This window comes from Numenius arquata, chromosome 12 (assembly GCF_964106895.1).
Source record: "Numenius arquata chromosome 12, bNumArq3.hap1.1, whole genome shotgun sequence".
Classification (NCBI taxonomy): Eukaryota; Metazoa; Chordata; class Aves; order Charadriiformes; family Scolopacidae; genus Numenius; species Numenius arquata.
In genome coordinates, this window is record NC_133587.1 from 1,558,190 (window position 1) to 1,575,467 (window position 17,278).

Consider the following 17,278-nt stretch of genomic DNA (forward strand, 5'->3'; position numbering starts at 1 on the left):
TTAGCATGAACTTTCTAACTTTGGAGATGTAAAGAGAACTAATCAGTGTTTAGGGAGAAAGGAACCTGTAACAACAACGCCTGGAAAATTAAAACAGACAGATACCCCTTTTCTCATCAAAACTTGCTGAACCTTCCAAAGAGAGATTGTGCTGTCATGCTACAAACACTGCGCGGATGAGGAAAAAAGGTGCTTGATCAAGATACATAAAGTAAAATTTGCCGAATTTGCTGCTTATTTCCAAAACACACACGGGACAGGCAACAGCGGGCCACAAACTGCAGGTTTCATTTGAACACCACCATCTCTTGTGCCATCACTCTACTTTTATTTTGCTGAATGCTTCTTTACAGCACTTGCAGAAATGGCTCTTTTCAAGCCATAGATTCGCACATGACGGTTATAAGTGATTAGGAAAACAGTAGTGGTAGAGAGGGTAAATTCCAGTCTTACCGTAAAGCTTCTCACAAGCTTTTGCCATTTCTTTCGTGAGCCCCGTCAGCCCCCATACTTCTGATGGCTGCTGCGCATCACTTATTCCAACACAGGCCCGAGGAACAATTTTTTCAATCAGTTGTGTGTCCGAAATGCATATGCAATCGCACATCAGAGTTGTGTGTACAATTACTGAGATTCCATGCGTGCGCTGGGTAATTTCTCACATAAATGCACTTAATTAGTCATCTGTGCATGACTTTTCCTATTTGCATACATACTTATGGCAATTTTGCATGCAAATTAAGCACTTTATATATATATATACACGTAAAAGTTTGACTCTCATCATGTTTACTAAACAGAAGCTTATGTTAGATCTGGAGGAAAATAATTGAGTTGTCTGACAGCGTACAATACAATGTGGTACTTGCATATGGATTATTACAGTGTCCGCATCCTGCTGAGGTGTTCACAGGAAGGTTATTAGATTTATCTCTCATAAAATGCTTAAGGATCAGCTGTGTAAATGACCATTCTGTTGAAATGTCTGCATAGGTAAAGTACAGGTTACCCAGTTCAGCCCGTAACTTGCACCAGATATAATTTGTATTTGTTGTTAAAATCTTATAATAAAAATGTCCCATCTAAATCCAGTGCTTATTCCCAGGCTACGGTAAAACCTGTTACATGATTTTGTCATTTCCTATCGCTGGATGAGCACGATCAGAGTCACTGCAGTAATGTCACTTACACTGAGCTTTATCAAGCCACCGGTCTGCGTGGAGCTGGTGACGGAAGACGGTGCAGGAACGTTTCCCATAGCATTTCTCTCTCAGAGGGATGGAAAACACACACTTACCCGCTGGCTGCCAGAGTTGCTTTTACCTGGGGGTTGCCCAGTCTTGGATGTACCGGTGTTTTCAGTGCCTCTCCATGTGTCCCAGACACAGTCCGTCCGACGGGGAGCGTGTGTGCAGCCGGGAGCAGACGAGGTGCTGTGAGAGCACAGGATCTAACAGGATGACTGCAGATCATCTCGTTACCAGGGAAAATTAATCATTGGAGTTCAGATATTTCTAGACGCTGGCAAAAGGCTGCGGTTATTCTGTATACTGAACTCTTTGGGCTCACGCAAGAACCCCGCTGACATCAAAAAACAGCATATATCAGTTGACCAGTTGAGTCAGGTGATAACCACCAAAATTTTAACCCTTGTGACTCTGCTCTTTCTCTTTCTTTCTGTTTATGTGTGTGTGGAGGACCTTGTTTTTATTATTCTTGGCCTACAGTCAGTCCATCTCATTCAGCTGACCATGCATATAAAGTTCCCTTGCTTTTATCTCTAGGCTTTATTTCACTTAAGCATGTAGTATTAGAACTCCTCCATGTCATATTATTACTCTCATTTATAGCTAAATCAGTGATTTGGATATACAAATAAATTTCATACACATCTTTAACTTGACAGAAGTTGTATGGAGGCAAACACTGTACATTTCTCACTACTTTTTAAAATTGGAAATACGCTCAATTTCTTTGTGTGTGTGGTATTTTGTCATAAAGGAATCTCTTACAAGAGCACATCTCATCCTCTCTCTCCAAGTTTTCTTTTCAGTTCCTCCGTTCAAACCCTCAGGCTGTCAAAGCCGTCTCCTGTCCCGTGCTTTGTTCTCCGGGTGGGTTTTGACCAAAAATGCCAAAAGCTCCAGAAAATGACTTCATATTAAAAAGGTAACTGGAGGTCTCTCTGAGGAGTCCTGCCTTGGTGTTTAGCATGCACACAGCCCCAGCTCAGAGCCTCTGGAACTGTTGGATATATTCAGGAGGAAGAACTATTTGGGAGGCATACAAACAAGCTGGGTGCCACGAAAGGCAGAGTGAGCTCAGAATATAACTTCTATTTATGCTTTACCAATCTGGGCAGAAGAAAACATACGCCTTTTTTTTTTTTTTTTCTGATAAAGAAGAAAAGCATGTATTGTCAGTAATATAAGAAAGCCCGATCTGGGCCTCACGTTTTCGCTAGATAGAAGAGTGTTTATTTGTTAATACTGCTGCTTGTACCTGTGTAACTTATTTTGAGGTCTAGACTGGAATAAGTTGAGAACCTGTGTCCTTCCTCCCACTTGTAAAATGGCACAATGGCTTTTTTCTTTTTTTTTTTTTTTTTTTTTTTTACTAAATCTTGTGGGGTTTCCTTGTTTCAGTGACCAGGAGGCACTGCCCCACGGAGCAGCCCGGGGAGCTGGCTCTGCCAGGGATCCCTGGCAGTACATTCTCCTCAGTGACTCTGTGCTGCAGTCACACGAAGTGAACCAGAGAGGTCACTTTTCTGAAGCTGTTACAAGGGACATATTGACATAAATAGGCACTCACTGCATCTTCTGAGAAGAAACCTAATTCTGCCTAGTTTTTTTTCTTTTAATACCACTGCTTTAGGCTGCAGCCCACTGTAGTGATACAGACCTACTAAACCTCTAGTCTACTCTTGCCTTTTTTCTTTGTTTTTTGCTAGAATACAATAAGTGAATCAAAAAAAAGAAAAAAAAGAAATTCTACTGTTTTGCATAGGTCAATTTTGTTTTACAATATTTTAATAAGAGTTACATTAGTATAAGGTGTGTTCCCTCACCTCAGGTGAAGGAAACGTAGAATTGGGATTTTTAAATTGACTTTAATATAGCCATTGCTGGCCCGCTGCCATGAATGCTGGCACAGTTCAGTGAGGAGCCCACAGCGTGGCTCGTAATTGGAGGTCAGGCTGCACTAAAGTTGGCCTCCCTTGGCCAGTGTAATTAACTGAGCAGGAAGGTTTTCTGTAGGACCTCTGAAGTTGTTTTCCTCATTGCCATTCACATTACCCACTCAGAAGGAGGATCGATAGGAGCCACACTGTACTGATGAGCAGATAGTGTAAAAGAGAGAAAGTCGGAATTCCCTGTCGTTGCAGCGCGGCTGGCAGGACTGAAAACGGGACTCCAAAAGATCTGTTCAAGCAGGAAGCCAACTGTATCTCTCCCACCGTCCCAGCACACAGGTGGCACGTGCAGGGGGGTGCAGAACCAGCTTCCATTAATGCACGTTCCGTTCCTTTTGGTGCTGCTTTTTCCTGTGGATTCTTTCTCCGAGTCACTTTCCCCTCTGTGACTCATCATTTTGTCTTTAGATTTTTGTACCAGAGCCAGATCATAAGTAATCCAGAATTCTGAGCTGTGCCCAACTGTTCGTGTAGTTCCAGTGATTTGCTGTTGCTTTAAAAAATTACAGAAATGTACCAAAGTGTGGCTTTTACTGTTAGTTATTTTCCCTCTGTGGTTGCATTCTTCTTACTTGGGAGTATCTTTGTGTCCTGTGTTGGTTTCAGCCTAAATCTGGTAGGTGCTTATGTCTTTTCCTGATCATTAGCTTCTCCGCAGCTTTGATTTACCTTTCACTTTACTGTTCAGTTCCATCTTGTCCCACCTTCCCTACACGGCCTCTAAAGCCATCCCAAATGTGGAGTGAATCCAAAGGCATTTTTTCTCATCTGCTTCAGTTCTGAACTGCTGACATAAAGTCATAATTTGCCATTATCTATCAATCCGGAATCATCATTGTTTCTCTGGTTCTGCCTTTGTTACTACTTCTGACACGAACCAAAATTAGTAATAATGACTTTCTAAGTCGCCAGTCAGCTGGCTGTCTCCTAGAAGAAGCAAAAATCATTGGACCATGCAGAAGAAACCTAAGGTGTGGTCTGCACACTGTATTAATTTCATTTCTCCTCGTTTGTCAGAATTTTTTAATAAAATCACTTTTTATCCTTAGCAGCTGGGCCATAACTGTTTACTCGAGTTCAGTGGAACATTTACTTATCAGAGAATTAAAGAGGTTAAGCCAGTGGGAGTATTTCCCAAATAAGGAATTCAGATATCAGCCCTAAGCTGGGAAGGCAAAAGTCTCTTGAGACGTTTTCTCACCTCGTGCCCATTTATTTTGTTATTCCCATGCTTTCACATATTTGATGGCTGCTTGACAATTTTATTGTGTCGTGCTGTCCCTCAGTGATCACACCTCCCTCTCTCTCATTTTCTGTCCGTGGTAACACTGCTCACATCTGATACTCGTCTCCACCACTAAGGGTTCTGTTGTCCCCTTGATGTGTCTGTGGAACTCCCACCGCTGTCAATAGGAATTACACACGTGCATCAAGGAGAGGGAAACCCCCTGTGTGCTGCGTGCTCCTCGTTATCCCGGCACAGTCAGTTCTGTAGATGTCTCATCCACGAGCCCTTTACTCTCGTGAGTGTTGTGAACGGAGCAGGTTGGCTCCCAGGACCAGCAGTTCTGCTCTTGAGGTGTTTAGCAAGTTGATTTGCTGTGCGTGTGTGCGCCCTTAAATGTCTTCATCCAGCCAAACCCCCTCCTTGCAGCGCTCATACGTTAGATGGCAGAGCTTCCTACTTCCTTTTTACGCAAGAACATCAATTCATAGCCAGTCTCCCAGCAGACTCAGAGTGAAGCCAGAGTCTGAAGCGAACCCTCCCAAATAACATATGTTCAGGCCCAGCTCAGACCTGGATGCTTAAATGCAATAGTTTGTGAAAAATTCAATAGGTATGGAATTAAAATGGAATATTTTAATTTTCCTTAAAGATCTGAAGGCAGGTATTTTACAAGCACTTCATGTTAAGTGCTGCTAAACAAGGAGGTAGTTGAAATAGTAGCTAATCAGTTAGCAAAACTTTAGTTCCTTCCAAAATTAATCGGAATGTTGAGAGTTGAAGGAAAATGGTACAAGGAAATTTACGCGCATGTAAACCAGTGACTTCCACTGTCCACACACTGGATTTGTATTCTCCCCTGATCCTTCTGGAAACACCCCAGTGTGGGAAGGTTCCCGGTGTCCCAGTTAGGCCAGTGCTATTAGAAACGAAAGTGTAAATCATACTCCCTCCATCTGCAGACGTGTTCCCCAAGTACGGAGTCAGTTACCACCACTCGGAAAAGAGGGATAGCAATCTAGTTTGGGAAAAAAATCAATTTGCCATCAGATTAGAAATCAACTGTAAACATGTTGAAGAATTCTATTTTTTTTTCACTAGTGCTCTGCCTTTTCTTCACAATCTGTTGTGGTGTCAGACTTATTTTGACAATACTTGTAGAACTTGTCATATTAACAAAGTTATCAAACCGAGCGAGCACAGGCATAGCAACAGCTGCAGTCCAGCTGGAGTCCAAACAACCGGCCACAGGTAGTCACCAGGAAATAGCCCCGCTGTAGCTGCACGCGTCCAAAATAGCCCCAGAAGCCTCCAGAGTACTTGTAGCTTTATTTAAATAGCAACAACTGCAGCCGCCCTTCGACCTGGAACAATCTACTCCGAACTTTGAAATTTAGGATAAAAATAAAAGGAACAAATTTAGATTTGAAATATACATATAAGGATTTATTTGTGTTACGATGGTGTCACTTGGCTATTTCTTCCTTTGTGAAAGTGCTTCATAAAAAAGGGCATACACTAAATTCACTACAATGATGGGATTTATTTGATGTTACATAACAAACTGAGAAATACTTCCTTAAAAACAAAATAAACCCCATAATCCACTAAGGCTGTAAATTGGTGGGGTAGGAACAATCTTTTCATTATTCATGTCTACAGAGCTTAATACAATGAGGTCTCAGTTCTTTGCTAACATCTCTAGGTGTTAACACAATGCTATTAAATCTACTCAATAGCCAAAGATGCCGTCGGTGGATTTATGTGTCTCATTCCTTCGGAAATGCGCGAATCTAACACAATAGTTTAATGGCCAGATTTTTCAGCCGCAATGTCTGATTTTGCACGTACATCAGATAGTGTGCATCTCTTTATGCAAATGGTTGTTGGATTTATAAGCACAAAATATACATGCCTGAGAATGCCTATTTGTGGAGTGGAGCTGCATTCAGAAGGGAAAAAGATCGCATGTGGATGCTGGGGTCAGGCTGGAGGAAAATAGCAGGAGCCATACTTAGCAGGCGAAGCTGCTGCTTTCCATTTTTGGTTGCCTGTGAAAACTAAACTGACTTAAGTTTCGCTTTCTGGCCCTGTTTTTGATCTGCCTTTATTTTTACACCAGAAAACCTCTAGTTCAGTGGAGCTTTATCTGCCACCGACGCGGAGCGGGCCTGGCCCTGGGTTGCCCTCAGGGAGCCCTGGCACCGGGCGCCAAGCCAGGCCTCTCCCCAGCACCCCGGGGTGAAGGAGCGGGTCCCCGCTCTGATTGGTATCTGTTTTTTTTCTCTCTCCAAGTACGCTAGCTTTTCTCTGGATCTATTCCCCCCACAATATGTTAATTTTTCCTGTAGATATGCTACTCCCGCCACACCCCCCCTTTTCCTCACAGCCTGGGCCCAGCTCTCCTCACCAGGCACGCTCATCACCCCTGGGACACGTCAGCTTTTCCTGGGGACGTGCTACTTTTTTCCTCACCGGATACACTTGTTTTTCACCTGGACATGTTAGTTTTTTGCCCAGTGGGTAGATCTTTCTGCTGGATATGTTACTTATACCCTAGATATACCACTTTTCCCTCAGTGGATTTGCTCATTTTTCCTCAGTGGATGATGCCACTTTTCCCTCAGTGGATTTGCTACTTTTCCTCAGTGGGTAACGCTCCTTTCCCCTCAGTGGATAACAGCACTTTTCCCTCAGTGGGTAACGCTCCTTTTCCCTCAGTGGGTAACAGCACTTTTCCCTCAGTGGGTAACGCTCCTTTTCCCTCAGTGGGTAACAGCACTTTTCCCTCAGTGGGTAACGCTCCTTTCCCCTCAGTGGGTAACAGCACTTTTCCCTCAGTGGGTAACGCTCCTTTCCCCTCAGTGGGTAACAGCACTTTTCCCTCAGTGGGTAACGCTCCTTTCCCCTCAGTGGATAACGGCACTTTTCCCTCAGTGGACAGGTCCCTCCCCTGGATATGCTGTTTTGTTTTTTTTTCCCTGAATACATTAATTTTTCGTCTTTGGACATGTAAGTTTGGCCTGCGGACGGACGAGCTGCGTCTCCCGGGGTTCCCCTGCGCGGCCGCGGATCCCCCCTCGCCCCTCTCCGCAGCCCACCGGGGGAGGCGGCGGGGCCCCGGCGGCGGCCGGCCGGGGCGGTGCCTGTGCCTTTAAGGCGGCGCGTGCCCGCGCGCGGCGGGGCGGGGCCTGGCGGCGGCGCGCGGGCGGGCGCTTCACCTGCAGCCCAGAGCGGGCGCCGAGCGGCGGCGGGAGCGGGGCGGCAGAGAGCGGCTGGCCCCCGGCACCGAGCCACGGGCAGCGGCACCGCGGGGCGGCCGCCGCCACAGCCACAGCCCGGCGCCGCCGGGGCCATGAGGACCGGCTGGCGGGTGCTGCTGGTGCTGCTCCTTCCCGTCTGGGGCTCGGCGGCGGTAAGTGGGGCGCCCCGGCGGGGGCGGTGGGGAACGGGTGGGCACCGCGCTCCGCGCCCCGCGGGGATTGCGCCGCCGCTCCGCTCCCGCACGCTCAGCCGCCCCGGCCGGCTCCGCGCCCCGACCCCGAACGGCCGGGGGCGGCTGAGTGTGCGGGAGCGGAGCGGCGCAGCTCCTGTCGCTGTCACCCTCTCTCCCTTCTTAAAAAATTTATCGTTACAGGTTTTAATTATTATTATTTTTATTTTATTTTATTTTATTTTTTTTTGGCGCCGTCGTTCGTTTGGGCTCTGGTGCCCCGGCCGTGCCGGCGAAACTTGCCCTCCGCGGTGCGCCGCGCCAGATAAACTTCGGGGGGCAGCGGCGCGTCCCGCCGCGGTGCCGCCCGCCGGAGCTCTGCGCGCCCGCGGAGCCTCCGCGCCCAGCGCCCCCTGAGCCCCGCCGGCCGCCCCTCCTCTGCCGCCGCCGCCGCGGTGCCTTTAACTTTTGATTTTTTTTACGAGCCCGTAAACCCCCCGAGCGGGCCTGAGCAGAGCAGAGCGGGGGGCTAATGGTCTGGGAAGTTTGGGGGGTTTTAGGGTTTTTCACTCTTTTAGGGCTCTCTGCGGAACGTCGACAAGCGCCCCAACGCGTGGCCGCGGCGTTGCGGGGCGAGCGGGGAGGCTGCTGCGGGTCGTGTCGGACCGGCTGCGGGAACGGGAGCCGCTTGTTTCCCGGCCGGAATCCCCCGGTGGAAGGGACCTGCGGGGGTGTCCCCACCCCCGGCGGTTGTGCGGGGGGAGCCCCGGTGTAATAACGGGGTGATTTCAGGCTCAGAGCCCGGTATGGTCGCTCAGACCCTTGGAAATGTTTTTTTTTCCGGCATTATCTTGGCAGCGAGGGCCGGAGTCCCCGGCGCCGCGGCTCCCTGCGCTCCCCGGGCAGTAGCTGGCATCCGTCTCTCCGGCGGGATTTTCAGCAGAGTACCTTGGCTTGCTTTCTGCTTACTAAGCTCCTCCGAAAGGACCCTTTGCTCCGCTCCTCTTCCCTTCCCTTCCCTCTCTGTGCTGCAGCATCGTCTGTGCCTGTGCGTGTTTTGGGGAGCGGGGGAGCTGTGCCCCGCTCCCCGGGGAGGCAGGGACGCGGCTGGAGTTGCACTTTCTCGGGGCAATGACTATCCCGGCCCCCCGGCTTCACCCTTGAGCTGTGGGGCTGGAGGTGTCGGAGGCGCAGCCTGCGTGGCTGAGCGATGCTCTGGCTAGCCGTGCCGACAGCCCGGGAGCGTTGGAAATCCCTTGCCACCACCACTTGTTTGTGCATAAATCACCTGGCGCTTGTTAGGCATAAATCACTAGATTATGTGCTTCCAGCCAGCTGGCTGGAGCCGGGCTCTGGGACCCTCCCCGCTGGGGAGCGGCTGCCCCGTCCCAAGGACCAGGCTGACCCCTCCCGTGGCTGGGGCTGGTTCCCTTCTGCGTGGTCTGGAGTCGCAGCAGAGCAGGGGGTGTTCAGCTGGATGCTTCCCCCTGGCTGCTGGCAGGTTGTGCGTGAGGCTGCGGTATTCAGCAGCGGCCCCTCTGTCCCCACTGTGTGCGTTGGGGGGTGCGTGCGTGTGTCTCAGGGGCAGCAGCAGGCAGACCCTCAGGAGGAGGGGGACTTTAGCTGATCAAAAGCTCCTGGGGGCTGCTGCGAGCTGGGATGTTTCTCCTCCTTCAGTCCCCCAAGGTTTTGCCCAGTTTCTCAATAGCAAAACTCAGTGATTTGGATGCTGCAACGTCAGGCCTTTGCGTGGCTCCAGTGCGAGCTGGAGCTCGCACTGGAGCCACGCAAAGGCCTGATGTTGCCTTGATGAATCGCTGCTCTTTGTTTCCTCCCCTCCTCTGACAGTGCCCAGTATCCAGCCTTCCTACAAACAATGCTCCCTATTGTAGTCGGGCAACTATTTTCTGGCCCCGTTTTATTTTTTTGCAAGCTCCAGTATGGATGCGCTCCAAGAGATAGGGCACTTGAGCACGAGCGGGTTCTGCTCGCACACTGCTTCCCTGTTCAGGTTTAGCCCGTGCCTAAACACCCGTCACTGGGTGCAGAACGCTTTCCCGAATGATTGAATTCATGGGGTGTGTTCTCCTTGTTCTGTTTTTGCAGGCACACAATGGGGATCTTACAGTTAGACCCACGTGCAAGCCTGGCTTCTCAGAAGATGACTACACGGCGTTCGTCTCCCAGAACATCATGGAAGGGCAGAAGTTACTCAAAGGTAAGTGGAATAAAAAGCTTAATAGGTTCTGCAATAACTGTATTTTCAGGAGGTGAAAGGAGGCTTAAAGATGCTGGTTTTGATGGTGAAATTGTCTGCAGAATTATGTTTGTAGGAGGATGAAACACTAAGTGGTTTACCTGAGTGCAGGTTTGAATACAGATGAACTATTCAAAGTCCATATGCTGCCTGCTTCAGGTGGGTTGTTTGCCTGTAGTATGTGAGGTCATCACGTCGCTTTCAAGTCTCCCACTCCCACCCTGTCTGAAGGAACTCTACATTTGATATTTTAGAAAGTATTCTTATGTATGAAATTCGAAGTTCCTTAAATTATCTCTGCTTTGAAATGCATGATAAAGCAGACGTTGTTGTTGGAAATGTGGTAAACAAGCCTACAGACATTCTGTTCACAAATGTGGCATTCATTTTCATTACTGCCCCACTGACAACATGAAAACACAGGCAAAAAGAAACTACCAATTAGCTTTATAGTAATTGCAGGATTATAACCACTTTTGTGATTGTAAACTCTTAAGACGTCTTCGTAATCCAGATAACAATAGATTATCCTATGTATTGATCTGTCTCCCTTTCAAGTTAAAAATAATTAAACTTTATGTTTGCATTATGCAGGAAATCACTGTTTTACTCCAAGAGAATTTTTGAAAAATAAAGTCCCCTCTCGCCTCCCCCTGTACCCCCCTCGAGTGAAATCAGTGACCGTTGGTGGGCCTTACAGCAGTTCTAAAAGCCCAGCATATGGTGGAAGTCGGGGAGCTCATCGGGACCTGATGCTCTGCTCCAGGGCTTGTAAACCCTTTGCTGCCTTCTCCCGCGTGCGTTCGCTCACATGCGTGTGTCTCTGCCAGAAAGCTGGGATTTCTCTCTTCCTCCGGAGCAAACACCTGCTCCGTTACTTTGATTTTTCTCGAAAGAGAGGGAGAGTTGTCAGTATTCTTTCTGGCTTCAGCAGAATCCAGGACTGGCCGTTTTTTCTCTACACGAGCTGGCAATCGGTTTTGTTTCTGAGCCCAGTTGTCTTGGTTGTGCTGTTCAGGAATTCTCTTGACTGGCCTGGCAACAATTTGTAGACGTTGGGGAGTTTATTTTTAGTTTGAAAGATAACCAAATAGGCATTTGACACGCACAAACGCAAGAACATAGTAACACATGAAGAGACCAAACACCAATTGTTTACGTATTTAGTAGCAATTTTTTTTCCCATACGCTGCAAGGCTTAACAGCTCAATATGTAAACTGAGTAAATTTCATGCTTTTTAGCCAACCTTAGGCAAAATGTAGGAAATTATTTGATAAACAGTGTCCTCCAACTACCAGAAAATCGTGTCATTAATAGATTTGCGAAGAGGAGGATTTTGTGCAGTTTAGTGCTTGATAAATGGTGCTGCCTGTTCCTGCAGGTGGGCAGCAGGGCTGGGGCAGGTCTGCTCGGAGGAGTCCGCTGGCAGTGACTTCGGAGACAGCGTAGAGGCTGTCGCTTCGTTTCAGTTGCAACTGATAATTTTTAAATATGAAATTATATTGTATTTAGGCTGTCAGGTCGATTGGAATGAAAATATATTTCTGTTTCATTTCATCCTTTAGGGGTCGGTTGTAGTCAGCCCCAGACCTGCCGCTGGTTTGGGGCTGAGCTGGCCCTCGGGTTATCACGTGTGCGTGCGCCACTTGTGAGATGCGTGTCCCGATAACATCGTCACGGGTTCTGTGACGTGCAAGCAGTCTGTCAACTGAAGGATAAAGAAGTGCAAAAGCTGTGTTTACTAATAAGTAAACTATAGTCTTTACACCTTTTAATCTACAGTCAAATACATGCTGCTGTTTATCATAGGAAACAAATTTATCTAATTAATTTGTACATTACTGGGGGAGAAAATCTGCTGCATAAAATTCTTCTTCAGGCTTGTGTTGTTCTTTATATATATTCTAGCATGTAAAATTGGTAGTTTTCCAGTTTAGGTTTAATTTTACTTCCTAACACTTGATATGTCTGAAGCATGAAATGTTTATCTCTTTCTTCCATCTGGGTGAAGTATTGTACAATAGTTCAGACCAAAAATGGGTTCAGATTGCTTACATTATCGTGTTTGATAGATTGACATATGTACCACTTCACACCATCTCACCACGCAGAGCTTGGCTGCCAGCTACCACCATCTTATTCATCAGCGTTCAGTAATTCATCTCCAGCCCAAATGGGATGCTTGCCTCAGAAACAGAGGTGGGAACCCACCTTTCAGTGCTTTCATGGAACTGGGGGGCGGAGGTGTGAATGTAGTTCAAAGTGCTCTCGGGGGATTCCGGTGGGCGAACAGAAAGTCTTTATGGTGCAGAATCCTCACTTTGTCCTCAGGAAGGGGGTGTGAGGAGTCCTGGGGCAGTTGATACCCCCTCAAGGTTTGTCCATCAGAAGTGAGGTACCACGTAGACCTTGCGCGGTGGTGGACTCCAGCCGGCATTGGGAGGTTTGGATGTGACGTGGTTCAGGGACAAGCTTTGTGACAATAAACCAGCGTTTCCCTTCTAAGCTTTCTACTACCCAGCTCTCAAATGTGTGCAGTGTTCTGATTGTACCCAAATGAAAATGCTTGTAGTATTCTAGGTTTGAATCAAGTTAAACAGATAATGACTGCTTATAATTGACTTATTCCAATGGAAATAGCTTAGCCTTAATTTGACAACAAGAGCTTTTACAGAGTCATTGTTTTATTATAAGTATGCCATAAGCTATTAACTGCTACTTTGTGGTTCATCTTATTTGCCTGAGTCAGCTCTCTAACATCCTCAAAACATACAGATTCTAGCAGGAGCGATTTGTTACACAGTAATTAACTTGTTTATGATAAATGTATGGGAGAAATGTCACGGCATTTTGTTTTATATATAAATGAAAAGCATTTGCATTCTAAAAATTTCATGTTAGTTAGACTTAAAATAGTTTTCCCCAGTAGTACCACAAATACCACATATTACACATCACTGCTGACGTTGCTGCCCAGTGATGGGGTGTTAGCTGTGCTGACTTGTGGAAAGAGTGTCTTCCTTGGAAATGCCCTCCCTGCAGCTCTTAATAAAAGTTAGTGGGGTGTAATTGGTTATATTTTTTGGTCTTTGTCTTTGTTTGCAGTGTAATAAACAGTGTTGGTCACTGATGCGTGATAATGTTTAAAGTAAGATCATTAACAATTTTCCTCTTTAGCCTAAGGAGAAATCTCAAGGCTTCAGTATGGCAGAGGATGATAATGGCATGGGTATCTCTTTCTCTTTGTTAATTATTCATGTTAACTAAAAATGGTAAGAACATTGGCCCTGCGAGGTGGGGAGCAGTGACGTGCGGTGCTGCACTGGGGACAGGTCAGGACCATTAACTCCAGTGTGTGGGGATGATGATGGTCAGTGGCCTCTCGGGGAAGGAGAGCCATCAGGAGTAGGATGCTCACAGTGATAGACAATATGATCTAAGGAGGGCTGATGCTGTTGATATTGGGTCTATGCCCTTTCCCATTTTTGTAAGGTTTTTGGAGACTGTAATTTTTTCTTTTTTTTTTTTTTTTAAAAAAAAAGATATTTCTCAAAATGAGGAATTCAGGTTTTATTGGCATGCTGTGAGACCGTGGTAACTGGTGGTGGGTGGAATGACATCACGGTGTTAAAGGCGTTATTTTCCAGCCTGGTACCATCACAGCTCTAGCAGGTCACCTCTCAGAAATGCAGCCAAACAACGTAACTCGTGGCTTTCCCTACAAACAGGAGACAACGTGAGCAGCCTCTTTCTTCTGTTTTTCTGTGCATCTCTTAATCTGCAGTGATTCATGTCTCTGTTGCCCATCCTAAATAGTGCCTGTACTGGTGCAGCAGGAGGACTTCACTTGTGTAGGCAGTTACGTTTGGGTAGAAGCGTGTGGAAGCAGAGTTTATTTTCATACGGGAAGATGAATAAACTGTGCCAGCATGTTCTGCTTTAAGCAAGTGTATGAAACCGAAGGTAGCCAAGCTTCATGCAAATGTACGAAAATGTAGTTGTTTCCATGCTAGGATTTTACTAGCGTTATTTTTGGTTAAAAACGAATAACATGAAATGCATGAAAACTTCATTGAAATACCTGTTTGGTTTTTTCGTAAGAATTCAGTACGGAGGCCATCTCTCATAAGTGTTTTAGAGACAGGATGTTTTTCACGGCCAGAGGCTCTTGTTCTCCCCACTGAAGTTTCAAAACCTCCATGCTATTCAGCCCTCATCACCTCCAGTAGTAGAACTTAGGCTGTGAATGCTCTTTAGTGAGTATAGAAACAGACCAAAAAAACCCAATGCCCCAAATCTTCATGGGTAGCGTAGAAGCAAATATTAAATTTAAAAAAAAAAAAAAAGGGGGGGGGGGAGAGGGGGGAGCCTGAGCAAGGCTTTGCCAACCACATTTGAGTCTTGTTACTAGTAGTTCCTGTAGTAGTAACTGTAGGGATACCCTCTGGAGGTAAATATTCTGTGCTCTTGTGGTGGAGGCAGTAGAGGAAATGGAATGCAGAGTGTGTTGGTGAAATGTACTGACAGCTCTACTTGAAGATAGTCATACAGCCCCAAAATACTGCTGCGTACATGACGTTTGGCCCCTGTGAAAGCATGAGACAAGTCTTTATGGAGGACTACTCGCTTTGCTGAGTACCCAGGGGGAAGGAGCATCCCCTGGGGTCACCAGCAGTGACCTGCAGTCAAGCGTGGATCTGCAGCCTTGGGTGGCCCCGATATGCGAACTGGTTAATGGGGACACTCTACCTGTCCATATGTCTGGCTTCCCACTTTTCCTGGATCTAGAATCCAAAAAATATGTAGGTACCCTGTTAATTTTGGTAGGACCTTGGTTCCTAAAGGCCTTAGCAGTTGGAGGTCCACCTCTGAAGCGTCCTTGGGAGGATGCTCCATCCCAAGGTGTCCCCGCTGTGTGCAGGGTGCCTCCATCCTCCCAGTGCCCTTCAGAAGTGAAGGCCATGAGAAATGTTGGGCTTTGTTCTGGTATTTGGTGGGGTTTTTGAGCCCCTCTTGAGGGTTGCCGAGTCCTGGTAGTATCAGGGAAGCTCTGCTGCAGCCTGCTGAGATACCCCCTGCCTCCTCTGAGCTGCTCCGAGTTTAAAAGACAGAGACTTTTCCATTCACGCTTTCATTATTTTCTGGTCTGTGATTGTGCATGAAAAGCAGCTACTGGAGTTATCGTACACATAATTAGCTTCACAGTTCCCTCATAAAATCTGAAAGTAGGCAGAAGTCCACCGGGAACCCAGAACTCTTTCTCTAACCTTTCTTCCTTCCTTTCTTGGAGGAAAAGGAGGCAGGGAGACATCGGCTTTCGATGTTAAGCTTGTACGTGCTCCAGTGAAGCTGCCTCTCGGAAAACACTTCTCCCATTCCACAGGACAACTCCTTTCAAAAGCAGTTTCTCTTGATGGGCAAGTTGCAAATCAAAACCGTAATTTCAGTCGTGAGTTCCAGGGGAGACCCCAGAAAGCAGCTGCGGATTGGGGAGCTGCTGAGGCGTATTTGTTTTTAATGTTATTCTTCAGATCCAGCTTCTGACACAGAAATGATGTTTAAGATGACATTTTTATCTAAATAAAATTGCAGTTAATGAGACCAGAGTAGTCAATAACACTCTGTAGAGTTAATCCCCTTACACTGTTTAATAACTGTATATATTGCTTTCTAGATCAGAGCTTTGAACCAAATTCCTCAAACCCAAGTAAAATTACTTTTTTTCTGCATTCTGGGGAGCTAACTGATTTTTATCTGATTAAATCTGCTTCTCCAACAACAGACTCAGAGCTTCTCTTTTTTTTTTTTTTTTTTTTCAGGAATTTGTCTTTAAAGAATTGTGCTGCTTCAAATTAGGCACTCTAAAAAAAAAAAAAGATATTAAGGAAGAAAATGAAACAACAATTTCTATTGAATAATTTATTCATTTCTTTATTTATGCTTAGGCTTTAAGGAAGTAAGCCATGTCTGGAACAGTATCAATTCATTATTTAGTGTGAAATACCTGTCTTTTTGAACTCCAAACCAATAATGTTAGGTCTTTTAAGGTTAGAGAATGTTAATTTTCAAGTCAGTTCTGTGCTCAGAAGCTGCCTGTTGCTGACGGAGCTCGTGAGCTCTGATCTCGCAGAGCAGATGCTGAAAGCGTTCTGGAAATGCTGGGGTGTTTTTTTTTTGCATGTGGTAAATGAAAATTATTTATTCTAGCAGTGAAATAATTTCTTGCTTAACTTTTGTCAACCTAATGCCAGTTCTTATTGCCTGCTTTCACTGATATTTTTGTGCAAGCCCCCTTCTAGCTTGACTTCTGCCCTGGAGGTGGGTGCGGGGCTCTCCCGGAGGCAGCTTCTTCCATTGCAGGCTGAAGCTGCTGGAGTTCTTGCTTTGGCAGCAGCACGGGCCACGTGCACAGCTCGTACAATATTTTAGTAATACAGATAAAACTTAAAAGTCTTATTTGAAGGGCAAGAAGAGATTAAAACTACAGAGGATAGGATTTCATTGGAAATCTGCTTAATATTTTTTTCGTATAATAGAATAAGTTCGAGTAACACAGGGAAAGAAGGGAGTTTCTGCTCAATTGGAGGTTACTGGTACATTCAGAATTAATGCCGTTCCTGTATCAAACCTACTTTTTTGTTTTTAGGCAAATAGGAGCAGTAAGAGCTAAGACCGGAAGGTGGTGTTTGAAAAATAAAGACCAGTGTTTGCCCTGAGGAACCCAATTTTGAATGGTTTGACAAGGGGTTTGAGGTGAACCTGTGCCAGCGGTTAGAGGCGGGTTTCTTCAGGACCCTGCCCTCAAGTGCTGCCGTAGGAGTTTCTGCTGGCTTGGGGGGCTCGATCTGTAGCCATTTTTGGGTCTGTAAAGCTTTTGTGCACCGGCCAAAGTTTCTGAAGAGCGTTTGGCTTCACGTTCAGTTTTCCTTTTGGTGCTTAAATGACCCACCGGTGTTGCTTTTTCAGGTGAAGCTCAGAAGCGCCCTTGGCCAGCTGTGCCACCAGAGGGTTTGCTTACTGCCCAGTGTGCTGTCACATTGGGTTGGATATTTCCTTTAAATATTTATTTATTAGTACTTCTGAGGGGAGAGGCTGAGAGAGCTGGGATTGTTTAGCCTGGAGAAGAGAAGTCTCAGGGGGAGGCTTTATCACGGTGTATAAATACC

The 17,278-nt window shown here is 46.3% G+C and overlaps 1 protein-coding gene across 1 annotated transcript in view; it reads left to right on the forward strand.

The window, feature by feature from the left end:
- The first annotated feature begins 7,776 nt into the window (after nucleotides 1-7,776).
- CDH4 (cadherin 4) overlaps nucleotides 7,777-17,278 on the forward strand; it is a 433,033-nt gene continuing 423,531 nt past the window's right edge. Inside the window, exons 1-2 of the mRNA XM_074157675.1 lie at nucleotides 7,777-7,836; nucleotides 9,961-10,072. Of these exons, the coding sequence (XP_074013776.1) occupies nucleotides 7,777-7,836; nucleotides 9,961-10,072 (172 nt within the window). The remainder of the gene's footprint in view (nucleotides 7,837-9,960; nucleotides 10,073-17,278) is intronic.